The sequence below is a fragment of the Oncorhynchus kisutch genome, linkage group LG18 (genome assembly GCF_002021735.2).
Source record: "Oncorhynchus kisutch isolate 150728-3 linkage group LG18, Okis_V2, whole genome shotgun sequence".
Taxonomy (NCBI): domain Eukaryota; kingdom Metazoa; phylum Chordata; class Actinopteri; order Salmoniformes; family Salmonidae; genus Oncorhynchus; species Oncorhynchus kisutch.
In genome coordinates this window covers 79412190-79426829 of record NC_034191.2, presented here as the reverse complement: position 1 = coordinate 79426829, position 14640 = coordinate 79412190, and the positions used below count along the sequence as shown (strand labels likewise).

Here is a 14640-nt window from a genome sequence, read left to right as displayed (position 1 = left end):
ATCTGTGGGGTTAGGGTTAGGTTAGGGTTAGTTTAGGGTTAGGTTTAGGTTAGGGTTAGGTTAGGGTTAGCTGTGGGGTTAGGGTTAGGGTTAGGTTAGGGTTAGTTTAGGGTTAGGTTAGGGTTAGGGTTAGGTTAGGGTTAGGTTAGGGTTAGCTGTGGGGTTAGGGTTAGGTTAGGGTTAGGGTCTGGTTAGGGTTAGGTTAGGGTTAGGTTAGGGTTAGCTGTGGGGTTAGGGTTAGGTTAGGGTTAGCTGTGGGGTTAGGGTTAGCTGTGGGGTTAGGGTTAGGGTTAGGGTTAGGTTAGGGTTAGGTTAGGGTTAGTTTAGGGTTAGGTTAGGGGTTAGGGTTAGGGTTATCTGTGGGGTTAGGGTTAGGTTAGGGTTAGGTTAGGGTTAGTTTAGGGTTAGGTTAGGGGTTAGGGTTAGGGGTTAGGGTTAGGGTTTGGTTAGGGTTATCTGTGGGGTTAGGGTTAGGTTAGGGTTAGGTTAGGGTTAGTTTAGGGTTAGGTTAGGGTTAGGTTAGGGTTAGCTGTGGGGTTAGGGTTAGGTTAGGGTTAGGTTAGGGTTAGTTTAGGGTTAGGGTTAGGGTTAGGTTAGGGTTAGCTGTGGGGTTAGGGTTAGCTGTGGGGTTAGGGTTAGGTTAGGGTTAGGTTAGGGTCTGGTTAGGGTTAGGTTAGGGTTAGGTTAGGGTTAGCTGTGGGGTTAGGTTAGGGGTTAGGTTAGGGTTAGCTGTGTGGTTAGGGTTAGGTTAGGGTTAGGTTAGGGTTAGCTGTGGGGTTAGGGTTAGGTTAGGGTTAGGGTTAGCTGTGGGGTTAGGGTTAGGTTATACATGTAAATGATTGTCCATGGATGCAGTGGAGGGAAATACATATTTTATTGCAAACTAATTCTGGGTACCTGCTGCGTATTGATGTGTTTTCTATTGATACACAGCAGGTTGATGTTAAAGAAGAATTACATACATATACTTCCCATGTTATTATTTACAGTTGAGTGCGTGTTTTACAACCAAAATGCATTAGAAAAGCATTTCTGTGTTAAACTACACAGAAAACACCCAACATGCCATTAGAAATTAATATTCGCTTCAACAGTGTCATGATTGAGGACTCCTGGCTGTGTGGGATTAACCTCACTGTGTGGGATTAACATCACTGTGTGGGATTAACCTCACTGTGTGGGATTAACATCACTGTGTGGGATTAACATCACTGTGTGGGATTAACCTCACTGTGTGGGATTAACCTCACTGTGTGGGATTAACCTCACTGTGTGGGATTAACATCACTGTGTGGGATTAACCTCACTGTGTGGAATTAACCTCATTGTGTGGAATTAACCTCACTGTGTGGGATTAACCTCACTGTGTGGGATTAACCTCACTGTGTGGGATGAACCTCACTGTGTGGGATTAGCCTCACTGTGTGGGATTAACCTCACTGTGTGGGATTAACCTCACTGTGTGGGATTAACATCACTGTGTGGGATTAACATCACTGTGTGGGATGAACCTCACTGTGTGGGATTAACCTCACTGTGTGGGATTAACCTCACTGTGTGGGATTAACCTCACTGTTTGAGATGAACCTCATTGTGTGGGATTAACATCACTGTGTGGGATTAACATCACTGTGTGGGATTAACCTCACTGTTTGAGATGAACCTCATTGTGTGGGATTAACATCACTGTGTGGGATGAACCTCATTGTGTGGGATTAACCTCACTGTGTGGGATTAACATCACTGTGTGGGATTAACCTCACTGTGTGGGATTAACATCACTGTGTGGGATTAACCTCACTGTGTGGGATTAACCTCACTGTGTGGGATTAACAACACTGTTTGAGATTAACCTCATTGTGTGGGATTAACCTCACTGTGTGGGATTAACCTCACTGTGTGGGATTAACCTCATTGTGTGGGATTAACCTCACTGTGTGGGATTAACCTCATTGTGTGGGATTAACCTCACTGTGTGGGATTAACAACACTGTTTGAGATTAACCTCATTGTGTGGGATTAACCTCATTGTGTGGGATTAACCTCACTGTGTGAGATTAACCTCATTGCAAATTTGATTGAACATTGGCCCATGAAGAGTGAGAATTTAAAACTCAATGCCGGGAAAAAACAACTCACACAAACTAAAATTCAAAGAGTCAGACAGTCTTTTTCTAATACGTTGTGCGGTGCGGGAGAGCGAGCTGGGGTTCGTGCCCTGCTCTGCATTCATTCACAAGGAATCAATTGCCAACAAACAGACTCTTTCTCTTAAAGTTGAATTACTAGCACTATACTTAGCAGAGCTGTTGTGATCACAGCAACACGATCCCTCTCTCTCCCCCTCTCGCTCAGCTCTCTCGCTCAGCTCTCTCCCTCACTCTCTCCCCCCAGCTCTCTCCCTCTCTCCCCCAGCTCTCTCCCTTTCTCCCCCTCGCTCTCTCCCTCACTCTCTCCCCATCTCCCAGCTCTCTCCCTCTCCTTCCCTCTCTCCCCGTATCCCAGCTCTCTTTACCTCTTTCTCTCTCCCTCTCCCTCTCTCCTCCCAGCTCTCTCCCTCTCTCTCCCTTTCTCCCCTCACTCTCTCCCTGTCTCCCAGCTCTCTCCCTCTCCCTCCCTATTGTTTTGAAACTTCTGTATGTGTAATGTTTACTGTTGTTTCCCAATGCCAATAAAGCCCCTTGAATTGAGAGAGAGAGAGAGAGAGAGAGAGAGAGAGCTGGGAGACGGGGAGAGAGTGAGGGGGAGAAAGGGAGAGAGATAGATCCTTCAGCATATATCCTTCAGGATGGATCCTTCAGCATAGATCATTCAACATCGATCATTCAACATCGATCATTCAACATAGATCATTCAACATAGATCCTTCAGCATAGATCCTTCAGGATAGATCCTTCAGGATAGATCATTCAGCATAGATCCTTCAGCATAGATCCTTGAGGATAGATCCTTCAAGATAGATCCTTCAACATAGATTCTTCAGCATAGATTCTTCAACATAGATCCTTCAGCATAGATTCTTCAACATAGATCCTTCAACATAGATCCTTCAACATAGATCCTTCAACATAGATCCTTCAGCATAGATCCCTCAGGATAGATCCTTCATTTGTTTGCATTAGGATGATAACTCTGAGTGTGGTCTATGTTTCCGTATCATTGGTTTCACACTCAGAGTTATCATCCTAATACAAACAAATGAAGGATCTATCCTGAAGCATCTATCCTGAGGGATCTATGCTGAAGGATCTATGTTGAAGGATCTATGTTGAAGGATCTATGTTGAAGGATCTATGCAAACCAATGATACGGAAAGTTTGTAAATACTACAGAGACAAACCTTTGTATGGGAATAAAGCAGCCATTGGGTTACCAAATCGCACCCTATTCCCTATAGTGCACTTCTTTTGTCCAGGGCCCATAGGGCTCTGATTAAATGTGCTGTACTATGTAGGGAATGGAGTGCCATTGGGGACATGTCCCTGGAGTATAAAACAGTGAGATTGAGTCTGCTGATAACCACGTGTATAATATCAGACCATAGAGGGTTGGGAGCATGCTAGCGCGCCATTGATAGAATGGAGAAAGGGTCCGTACCAAGGATCAGTGTACTATAGCAGTTTACCTACATCCCAATGACCCCTGGAAACACAAATAAACCCTGAAGCATCACGCTTGTGCCCTGAAATGTTATTTTTTTATTTTAAAAAACAACAACATTTATGTTGTTCCACTTCATGATTGTGTCCCACTTGCTGTTGATTCTTCACAAAAAAACACAGTTTTATATCTTTATGTTTGAAGCCTGAAATGTGGCAAAAGGTCGCAAAGTTCAAGGGGGCCGAATACTTTCGCAAGGCACTGTACATATGTAAATAAATAAGGAACAAATAATATATATATACATATATATTTATTATAAATATACAATTAAAAACATAGAGACATAAACACAACATCACACGATTTATCTAATTCTTATTACTTGTAAAAATGGGAAAAATCTCCTCCTCAATCAATTTATTATGGTAACAGCCTGTCATGAGGGCTATAGGGTCTAGGTTTGATTCAAAACAAAATGTAGCAATTTAAAACCTATGATGGAAAATGAGCAGAAATGTTTGCTAAATTACTCTGGCTATTGCTTTAGGAACATATCTGGCTTTTTTTGAAGCAATTATCACCTAGAGAAGCTGTCACGGAGTTTGAATGTGTGTGTGGATGTGTTCAACTATACTTGCGAGGACCACAAGAATAGTAAACGAAACAACATTTGGGCAACTGGGGACATTTTGTTGTGTAAATGCTGTGCTTGTTGAATGTCCTTCTCTATAAGCATGCTGAAAGTTTGTTGTCAATTGGAATAAATAGCGTTGTATCTGGTCAAACAAGTTTACTAAGGGTTGGTAAAAGGCTGATTGGTCAGCTATTTGAGCCAGTAAAGGGGGCTTTACTATTCTTGTGTAGCGGAATGGATTTAGCTTCCCTCCAGGCCTGAGGGCACACACTCTCTGGTAGGCTTAGATTGAAGATGTGGCAAATAGGATTCCATTTTCCCAGAATTTAATTGAAGGTGCTCCACGGCTTTTTACTATCTTTCTTTATGTCATTTATCTTTGTTTCATAGTGTAGTTTGTTCTTCTTTTTAGTCACATGATTTCTTAATTTGCAGGACGTTAGCCAATCGGTTGTGCAGCCAGACTTATTTGCCATTCCTTTTGCCTTATCCCTCTCAACCATACCATTTTTCAATTCCTCATCAACCCACAGGGATTTAACAGTTTTTACAGTCATTTTCAGGTTGCAGGCACTGGTTACAGTTTGCAGCTATTTCTTGAGTGGGCAGCTTGATGAAAGCCAGTCAATATTTAAATCACCCAGAAAGTATACCTCTCTGTTGATATCACATACATTATCAAGCATTTCACACATATTATCCAGATACTGACTGTTAGCAGTTGCTGGTCTATAGCAGCTTCCCACCAGAATGGGCTTTAGGTGAGGCAGATTAACCTGTAGCCATATTACTTCAACATTATTTAACATGAGATCCTCTCTAATCTTTACAGGAATGTGGTTCTGAATATAAACAGCTACACCTCCACCATTGGCATTTCTGTATTTTCTGTAGATGTTATAACCATGTATTGCTACCACTGTATCATCAAAGGTATTATCTAAGTGAGTTTCATAAATAGTCAGAACATGAATGTCATCTGTTACTAGCCAATTATCGATTTCATGAACCTTGTTTCTTAAGTATATAACTTCCTTTCTTGTTTCTTATTTCTTGTTTTTTTTTAATTAGTTGTACTACCTTGATATTGAATACTTCTCTGTTGGGTAGGGCTATTAAGTGAAGCATTTCACTGTGCATGTGACAATAAAACTATAAATGTAGGAAAGGCAGTGAGTTGGAAATAGACAGTCAGAGTGAACACTGGGCCATAGTATGATTTCAATCATTGTCCTATATCATATCGTGTTGTTCCCTATATCATATCATGTTGTTTCCTATATGTCATGTTGTTTCCTATATCATATCGTGTTGTTCCCTATATCATATCATGTTGTTTCCTATATCATATCATGTTGTTTCCTATATGTCATGTCATGTTGTTTCCTATATGTCATGTCATGTTGTTTCCTATATCATGTTGTTTCCTATATCATATCATGTTGTTTCCTATATGTCATGTCATGTTGTTTCCTATATGTCATGTCATGTTGTTTCCTATATCATGTTGTTTCCTATATCATGTTGTTTCCTATATCATGTTGTTTCCTATGTCATGTTGTTTCCTATGTCATGTCATGTTGTTTCCTATGTCATGTTGTTTCCTATGTCATGTTGTTTCCTATGTCATGTTGTTTCCTATGTCATGTCATGTTGTTTCCTATGTCATGTTGTTTCCTATGTCATGTTGTTTCCTATATCATGTTGTTTCCTATGTCATGTCATGTTGTTTCCTATATCATGTTGTTTCCTATATCATGTTGTTTCCTATATCATGTTGTTTCCTATATCATGTTGTTTCCTATGTCATGTCATGTTGTTTCCTATGTCATGTCATGTTGTTTCCTGTATCATGTCATGTTGTTTCCTATATCATGTCACGTTGTTTCCTATATCATGTTGTTTCCTATATCATGTCATGTTGTTTCCTATATCATGTTGTTTCCTATATCATGTTGTTTCCTATATCATGTTGTTTCCTATATCATGTTGTTTCCTATGTCATGTTGTTTCCTATGTCATGTCATGTTGTTTCCTATATCATGTCATGTTGGTTCCTATATCATGTCATGTTGGTTCCTATATCATGTTGTTTCCTATATCATGTTGTTTCCTATATCATGTTGTTTCCTATGTCATGTCATGTTGTTTCCTATATCATGTTGTTTCCTATATCATGTTGTTTCCTATGTCATGTCATGTTGTTTCCTATATCATGTCATGTTGGTTCCTATATCATGTCATGTTGTTTCCTATATCATGTCATGTTGTTTCCTATATCATGTTGTTTCCTATATCATGTCGTGTTTTTTCTTAGAGACTTTAGTGGAGCCAGTCTTACCTATGGAGACTGTAGTGGAGCCAGTCTTACCTATGGAGACTGTAGTGGAGCCAGTTTTACATATGGAGACTGTAGTGGAGCCAGTCTTACCTATGGAGACTGTAGTGGAGCCAGTCTTACCTATGGAGACTGTAGTGGAGCCAGTCTTACCTATGGAGACTGTAGTGGAGACAGTCTTACCTATGGAGACTGTAGTGGAGCCAGTCTTAGCTATGGAGACTGTGAGGAGAGGAATGGAGAGTGTAGGGGGCTGGATCAGTGTTAGTGTTGTGATTAATGGACTGCAGAGTGTAGGGGGCTGGATCAGTGTTAAAGTTGTGATTAATGGACTGGAGAGTGTAGGGGGCTGGATCAGTGTTAGAGTTGTGATTAATGGACTGGAGAGTTTAGGGGGCTGGATCAGTGTTAGTGTTGTGATTAATGGACTGCAGAGTGTAGGGGGCTGGATCAGTGTTAGAGTTGTGATTAATGGACTGGAGAGTGTAGGGGGCTGGATCAGTGTTAGAGTTGTGATTAATGGACTGCAGAGTGTAGGGGGCTGGATCAGTGTTAAGAGTTGTGATTAATGGACTGGAGAGTGTAGGGGGCTGGGTCAGTGTTAGTGTTGTGATTAATGGACTGCAGAGTGTAGGGGGCTGGATCAGTGTTAGAGTTGTGATTAATGGACTGGTGAGTGTAGGGGGCTGGATCAGTGTTAGTGTTGTGATTAATGGACTGGAGAGTGTAGGGGGCTGGATCAGTGTTAGAGTTGTGATTAATGGACTGGAGAGTGTAGGGGGCTGGGTCAGTGTTAGTGTTGTGATTAATGGACTGCAGAGTGTAGGGGGCTGGATCAGTGTTAAGAGTTGTGATTAATGGACTGGAGAGTGTAGGGGGCTGGGTCAGTGTTAGTGTTGTGATTAATGGACTGGAGAGTGTAGGGGGCTGGGTCAGTGTTAGTGTTGTGATTAATGGACTGCAGAGTGTAGGGGGCTGGGTCAGTGTTAGTGTTGTGATTAATGGACTGCAGAGTGTAGGGGGCTGGATCAGTGTTAGTGTTGTGATTAATGGACTGCAGAGTGTAGGGGGCTGGATCATTCAGGACGCAGTTGGTTCCCTGTATTCTAATCCAATCCAAGAAACATCTGATTGAGTTTAACAATGAAAACCAAATGTTTGCACATCAGATATCTTTTGTTGAACCACTGAGAAAAATCTGTTTTGCCATTTATCCCCATGAACATACACCCGGTTACTGCTTTTGATTGAATATTGTCTTACACCAGTCCTGCTAACAGTTAGCACACACACACACACACACACGGACACGCACGCACGCACACACGGAGCACACATATATACACACACACACACACACACACGGAGCACACACACTCACCACGCAAAGCAGAGCGGCAGGATCAAATATTTGTTCCGCTCAAACACTTGTTGATAATTAAGCATCAAGGAATCGGCGTCTACATAAACAGACACTTTATCAATGCAGCATGTGAGTGTCTGTACCGCCGAGAACGTAGCACCATAGACTATAGCTAGCTCCATCAATGCAGCATGTGAGTGTCTGTACCGCCGAGAACGTAGCACCATAGACTATAGCTAGCTCCATCAATGCAGCATGTGAGTGTCTGTACCGCCGAGAAGGTAGCACCATAGACTATAGCTAGCTCCATCAATGCAGCATGTGAGTGTCTGTACCGCCGAGAACATAGCACCATAGCCTATAGCTAGCTCCATCAATGCAGAACCATGTCAGTGTCTGTACCGCCGAGAACGTAGCACCATAGACTATAGCTAGCTCCATCAATGCAGAACCATGTGAGTGTCTGTACCGCCGAGAACGTAGCACTATAGACTATAGCTAGCTCCATCAATGCAGAACCATGTGAGTGTCTGTACCGCCGAGAACGTAGCACCATAGACTATAGCTACCTACATCAATGCAGAACCATGTGAGTGTCTGTACCGCCGAGAACGTAGCACTATAGACTATAGCTAGCTCCATCAATGCAGAACCATGTGAGTGTCTGTACCGCCGAGAACGTAGCACCATAGACTATAGCTAGCTCCATCAATGCAGAACCATGTCTGTCATGGGTTAGAGTTAGCCTATAGCTAGCTCCATCAATGCAGAATCATGACTGTCATGGATTAGAGTTAGCTTATAGCTAGCTCCATCAATGCAGAACCAGGTCTGTCATGGGTTAGAGTTAGCCTATAGCTAGCTCCATCAATGCAGAATCATGACTGTCATGGATTAGAGTTAGCCTATAGCTAGCTCCATCAATGCAGAACCATGTCTGTCATGGGTTAGAGTTAGCCTATAGCTAGCTCCATCAATGCAGGACCATGTCTGTCATGGGTTAGAGTTAGCCTATAGCTAACTACATCAATGCAGCACCATGACTGTCATGGGTTAGAGTTAGCCTATAGCTAGCTCCATCAATGCAGAACCATGTCTGTCATGGGTTAGAGTTAGCCTATAGCTACCTACATCAATGCAGAACCATGACTGTCATGGGTTAGAGTTAGCCTATAGCTACCTACATCAATGCAGAACCATGACTGTCATGGGTTAGAGTTAGCCTATAGCTACCTACATCAATGCAGAACCATGACTGTCATGGGTTAGAGTTAGCCTATAGCTACCTACATCAATGCAGAACCATGACTGTCATGGGTTAGAGTTAGCCTATAGCTACCTACATCAATGCAGAACCATGACTGTCATGGTTTAGAGTTAGCCTATAGCTAGCTCCATCAATGCAGAACCATGACTGTCATGGGTTAGAGTTAGCCTATAGCTAACTAAATCAATGCAGAACCATGACTGTCATGGGTTAGAGTTCGCCTATAGCTAACTAAATCAATGCAGAACCATGACTGTCATGGGTTAGAGTTAGCCTATAGCTACCTACATCAATGCAGAACCATGACTGTCATGGGTTAGAGTTAGCCTATAGCTAGCTACATCAATGCAGAACCATGTCTGCGGCACAAATTGCATCCTTTTCCCATTATAGTGCACTACTTTTGACCAGGGCACATGGGGGGGGGGGGGGGGTAAAATTAGTGCACAATATAGGGGATAGGGAGCCATTTTGGACATATACTGTGGCCTCCCATATCAGGTGGAGTCATCACACGAACCGGCTATTGAACAATAGTCATGTGTCGTTCACCGTCAAACTCAACTCTGGACCTCCCAGTTCCACTGCTTTTTATTGTTCCCCTCTAATCAGCGACTGATTAAGACCTGGGACACCAGGTATATGCAATTAATTATTGGGTAGAAGAGGAAAACCAGCAGGCTCTGGACCTCGTAGGGTCTAGCCTATAGCTACATCTGTGGAGTACCAACCCTCAATGAACCCCATAGTTATCAAGCTAACCAGGATGTGTCAGTAGAAGGGGACGCAGGTGGAATGAGGAGAGGGAGGGGAGGCGGCAGGGGGAGAGGGGAGAGGAGGCTTCAGGGGGAGAGAGGGGGGAGGAAGGGGCAGGGGGAGAGAGGGGAAGGACGCGGCAGGGGGAGAGGGGGGAGGAGGCTTCAGGGGGAGAGGAGGGAGGAGTCAGCATCAGGGGAGAGGCATCCGGGGGAGAGGGGAGGCATTGGGGCGAGGAGGCATCGGGGGAGAGAGGGCAATTGTAAGTAAAGTGAGCTGGACTGCTTGGTGATGGATAGTGGGAAGAACAGACGGAGGGAAAGGAGAGCAGACACTTACTTGGACAAACATCTGGGACCCAGATTCACATTCCTGATCTCGAACCAGGGCTGTGTCCATCCCGGGACCTAATCAAAATGACAACCACACACAGAAAGAGAAAGAGCAACGCCAAAAGACATTTGTCATTCAGCAGATGCACGTATCCAGACAGTAGTGAGTGCATACATTTTCATACTGGTCCCCCCGTGGGAATCGAACCCACAACCCTGGTGTTGCAAGTGCCACGGTCTACAACCTGAGCCACACTGGAACCTCAACAGTGGAGCAAGAGATACACAGTCAATCTACACCTCACCTGGCACTTGATATACTGTCCCTATGCTATCTGAGTTCAGTGGCTACAAGGTGACACAATCAGGATATGATATACTGTCCCTATGCTATCTGAGTTCAGTGGCTACAAGGTGACACAATCAGGATATGACATACTGTACGTATGCTATCTGAGTTCACTGGCTACAAGGTGACACTTTTCAGGATATGATATAGTGTACATATGCTATCTAAGTTCTGTGACACAATCAGGATATGATATAGTGTACGTATGCTCTCTGAGTTCAGTGGCTACAAGGTGACTTAATCAGGATATGATATACTGTACGTATGCTCTCTGAGTTCACTGGCTACAAGGTGACACTTTTCAGGATATGTGAATTGTTTTACTCACAGGAGACGGGCACAGCCTGTAGGCGATGGGGAAGTCCATGTCCATCTGGCATGTTCACAGCAGTGTGTTCTGGGAAGAGGCGAAGGGGATAAGGGGGTCCTTGAGTGGGGACATGCTGGGGGGAACCATGGTGCTCTTCTGCTGGTCTACTGGCATCCGACAGACTGTCGCCTTGCAGCCTGTAGAGGAAACACAACACAACATTTAGGCATACATACTCAACAACTACAGGCTGAATCACATGTCAAGACAACTCGCACGACTCGGCACACTTCACACGTCATCAACACCGAGCTTTTAAACAAAATAGACACACTAAACAAATCGCTAGCTCTGCACCATTGCACCGGTAACACACTCAACAACTGCAATGTTTCGGGAAATATTACAGACAGAAATAATCCTCAGCAACCCCCCCCCCCCCCCCCGGTCCCTCCTCAGATGATCCCACAGATGAAGATGCTGGATGTGAAGGTCCTGAGCTGGCATGGTTACACTTAGTCTGTGGTTGTGAGGCCGGTCGGACGTACTGCCAAATTCTCTAAAACAACGTTGGAGGTGGCTTATGGTAGAGCAATTAACATTAAATTCTCTGGCAAACACTCTGGTGGAAATTCCTGCAATCAGCATGGCAATAGCATGCTCCCTCAAAACTTGTCGCCTTTTATTGTCCCCAGCACAAGGTGCACCTGTGTAATGATCATGCTGTTTAATCAGCTCCTTGATATGCCACACCTGTCAGGTGGACGGATTATCTTGGTAAAGCAGAAATGCTCACTAACAGGGATGTAAACACATCGGTAAACACATTTTTTTGAGAAATAAGCTTTTTGTGTGTATAAAACATTTCTGGGATCTTTTATTTCACACTTTACATGTTGCGTTTATATTTTTGTTCAGTATATACAGTGCCTTGCGAAAGTATTCGGCCCCCTTGAACTTTGCGACCTTTTGCCACATTTCAGGCTTCAAACATAAAGATATAAAACTGTATTTTTTTGTGAAGAATCAACAACAAGTGGGACACAATCATGAAGTGGAACGACATTTATTGGATATTTCAAACTTTTTTAACAAATCAAAAACTGAAAAATTGGGCGTGCAAAATTATTCAGCCCCTTTACTTTCAGTGCAGCAAACTCTCTCCAGAAGTTCAGTGAGGATCTCTGAACGATCCAATGTTGACCTAAATGACTAATGATGATAAATACAATCCACCTGTGTGTAATCAAGTCTCCGCATAAATGCACCTGTACTGTGATAGTCTCAGAGGTCCGTTAAAAGCGCAGAGAGCATCATGAAGAACAAGGAACACACCAGGCAGGTCCGAGATACTGTTGTGAAGAAGTTTAAAGCCGGATTTGGATACAAAAAGATTTCCCAAGCTTTAAACATCCCAAGGAGCACTGTGCAAGCGATAATATTGAAATGGAAGGAGTATCAGACCACTGCAAATCTACCAAGACCTGGCCGTCCCTCTAAACTTTCAGCTCATACAAGGAGAAGACTGATCAGAGATGCAGCCAAGAGGCCCATGATCACTCTGGATGAACTGCAGAGATCTACAGCTGAGGTGGGAGACTCTGTCCATAGGACAACAATCAGTCGTATATTGCACAAATCTGGCCTTTATGGAAGAGTGGCAAGAAGAAAGCCATTTCTTGAAGATATCCATAAAAAGTGTCGTTTAAAGTTTCCACAAGCCACCTGGGAGACACACCAAACATGTGGAAGAAGGTGCTCTGGTCAGATCAAACCAAAATTGAACTTTTTGGCAACAATGCAAAACGTTATGTTTGGCGTAAAAGCAACACAGCTCATCACCCTGAACACACCATCCCCACTGTCAAACATGGTGGTGGCAGCATCATGGTTTGGGCCTGCTTTTCTTCAGCAGGGACAGGGAAGATGGTTAAAATTGATGGGAAGATGGATGGAGCCAAATACAGGACCATTCTGGAAGAAAACCTGATGGAGTCTGCAAAAGACCTGAGACTGGGATGGAGATTTGTCTTCCAACAAGACAATGATCCAAAACATAAAGCAAAATCTACAATGGAATGGTTCAAAAATAAACATATCCAGGTGTTAGAATGGCCAAGTCAAAGTTCAGACCTGAATCCAATCGATAATCTGTGGAAAGAACTGAAAACTGCTGTTCACAAATGCTCTCCATCCAACCTCACTGAGCTCGAGCTGTTTTGCAAGGAGGAATGGGAAAAAATGTCAGTCTCTCGATGTGCAAAACTGATAGAGACATACCCCAAGCGACTTACAGCTGTAATCGCAGCAAAAGGTGGCGCTACAAAGTATTAACTTAAGGGGACTGAATAATTTTGCACGCCCAATTTTTCAGTTTTTGATTTGTTAAAAAAGTTTGAAATATCCAATAAATGTCGTTCCACTTCATGATCGTGTCCCACTTGTTGTTGATTCTTCATAAAAAAATACAGTTTTATATCTTTATGTTTGAAGCCTGAAATGTGGCAAAGGGTCGCAAAGTTCAAGGGGGCCGAATACTTTCGCAAGGCACTGTATATATATATACACAGTGCATTTGTAAAGTATTCAGACCACTTGACTTTTTCCACATTGTTACGTTACAGTCTTATTGTAAAATGTATTAAATATCAAATGAAATCAAATCCAATTTTATTTGTCACGTACACCCGGTTAGCAGATGTTAATGCGAGTGTAGCGAAATGCTTGTGCTTCTAGTTCCGACAATGCAGTAATAACCAACAAGTAATCTAGCTAACAATTCCAAAACTACTACCTTATAGACACAAGTGTAAGGGGATAAAGAATATGTACATAAAGATATATGAATGAGTGATGGTACAGAGCGGCATAGGCAAGATACAGTAGATGGTATTGAGTGCAGTATATACATATGAGATGAGTATGTAAACAAAGTGGCATAGTTAAAGTGGCTAGTGATACATGTATTACATAAGGATGCAGTAGATGATATAGAGTACAGTATATACGTATACATATGAGATGAATAATGTAGGGTATGTAAACATTATATTAGGTAGCATTGTTAAAAGTGGCTAGTGATATATTTTACATAATTTCCCATCAATTCCCATTATTAAAGTGGCTGGAGTTGAGTCAGTGTGTTGGCAGCCACTCAATGTTAGTGGTGGCTGTTTAACAGTCTGATGGCCTTGAGATAGAAGCTGTTTTTCAGTCTCTCGGTCCCAGCTTTGATGCACCTGTTGTACTGACCTCGCCTTCTGGTTGATAGCGGGGTGAACAGGCAGTGGCTCGGGTGGTTGTTGTCCTTGATGATCTTTATGGCCTTCCTGTGACATTGGGTGGTGTAGGTGTCCTGGAGGGCAGGTAGTTTGCCCCCGGTGATGCGTTGTGCAGACCTCACTACCCTCTGGAGAGCCTTACGGTTGTGGGCGGAGCAGTTGCCGTACCAGGCGGTGATACAGCCCGCCAGGATGCTCTCGATTGTGCATCTGTAGAAGTTTGTGAGTGCTTTTGGTGACAAGCTGAATTTCTTCAGCCTCCTGTGGTTGAAGAGGCGCTGCTGCGCCTTCTTCACGATGCTGTCTGTGTGGGTGGACCAATTCAGTTTGTCTGTGATGTGTATGCCGAGGAACTTAAAACTTGCTACCCTCTCCACTACTGTTCCATCGATGTGGATAGGGGGGTG

At 43.2% G+C, this 14640-nt stretch overlaps 1 protein-coding gene across 1 annotated transcript in view; it reads right to left on the bottom strand.

Annotated features, from left to right (window-relative positions):
• Positions 1–14640, bottom strand: part of LOC109881669 (uncharacterized protein C8orf34 homolog) — a 175576-nt gene that overhangs the window by 60497 nt on the left and 100439 nt on the right. Inside the window, exons 9-10 of the mRNA XM_031795317.1 lie at positions 10971–11149; positions 10301–10368 (exon numbers count right to left, since the gene is read on the bottom strand). Coding sequence (XP_031651177.1) covers positions 10301–10368; positions 10971–11149 — 247 coding nt within the window. The remainder of the gene's footprint in view (positions 1–10300; positions 10369–10970; positions 11150–14640) is intronic.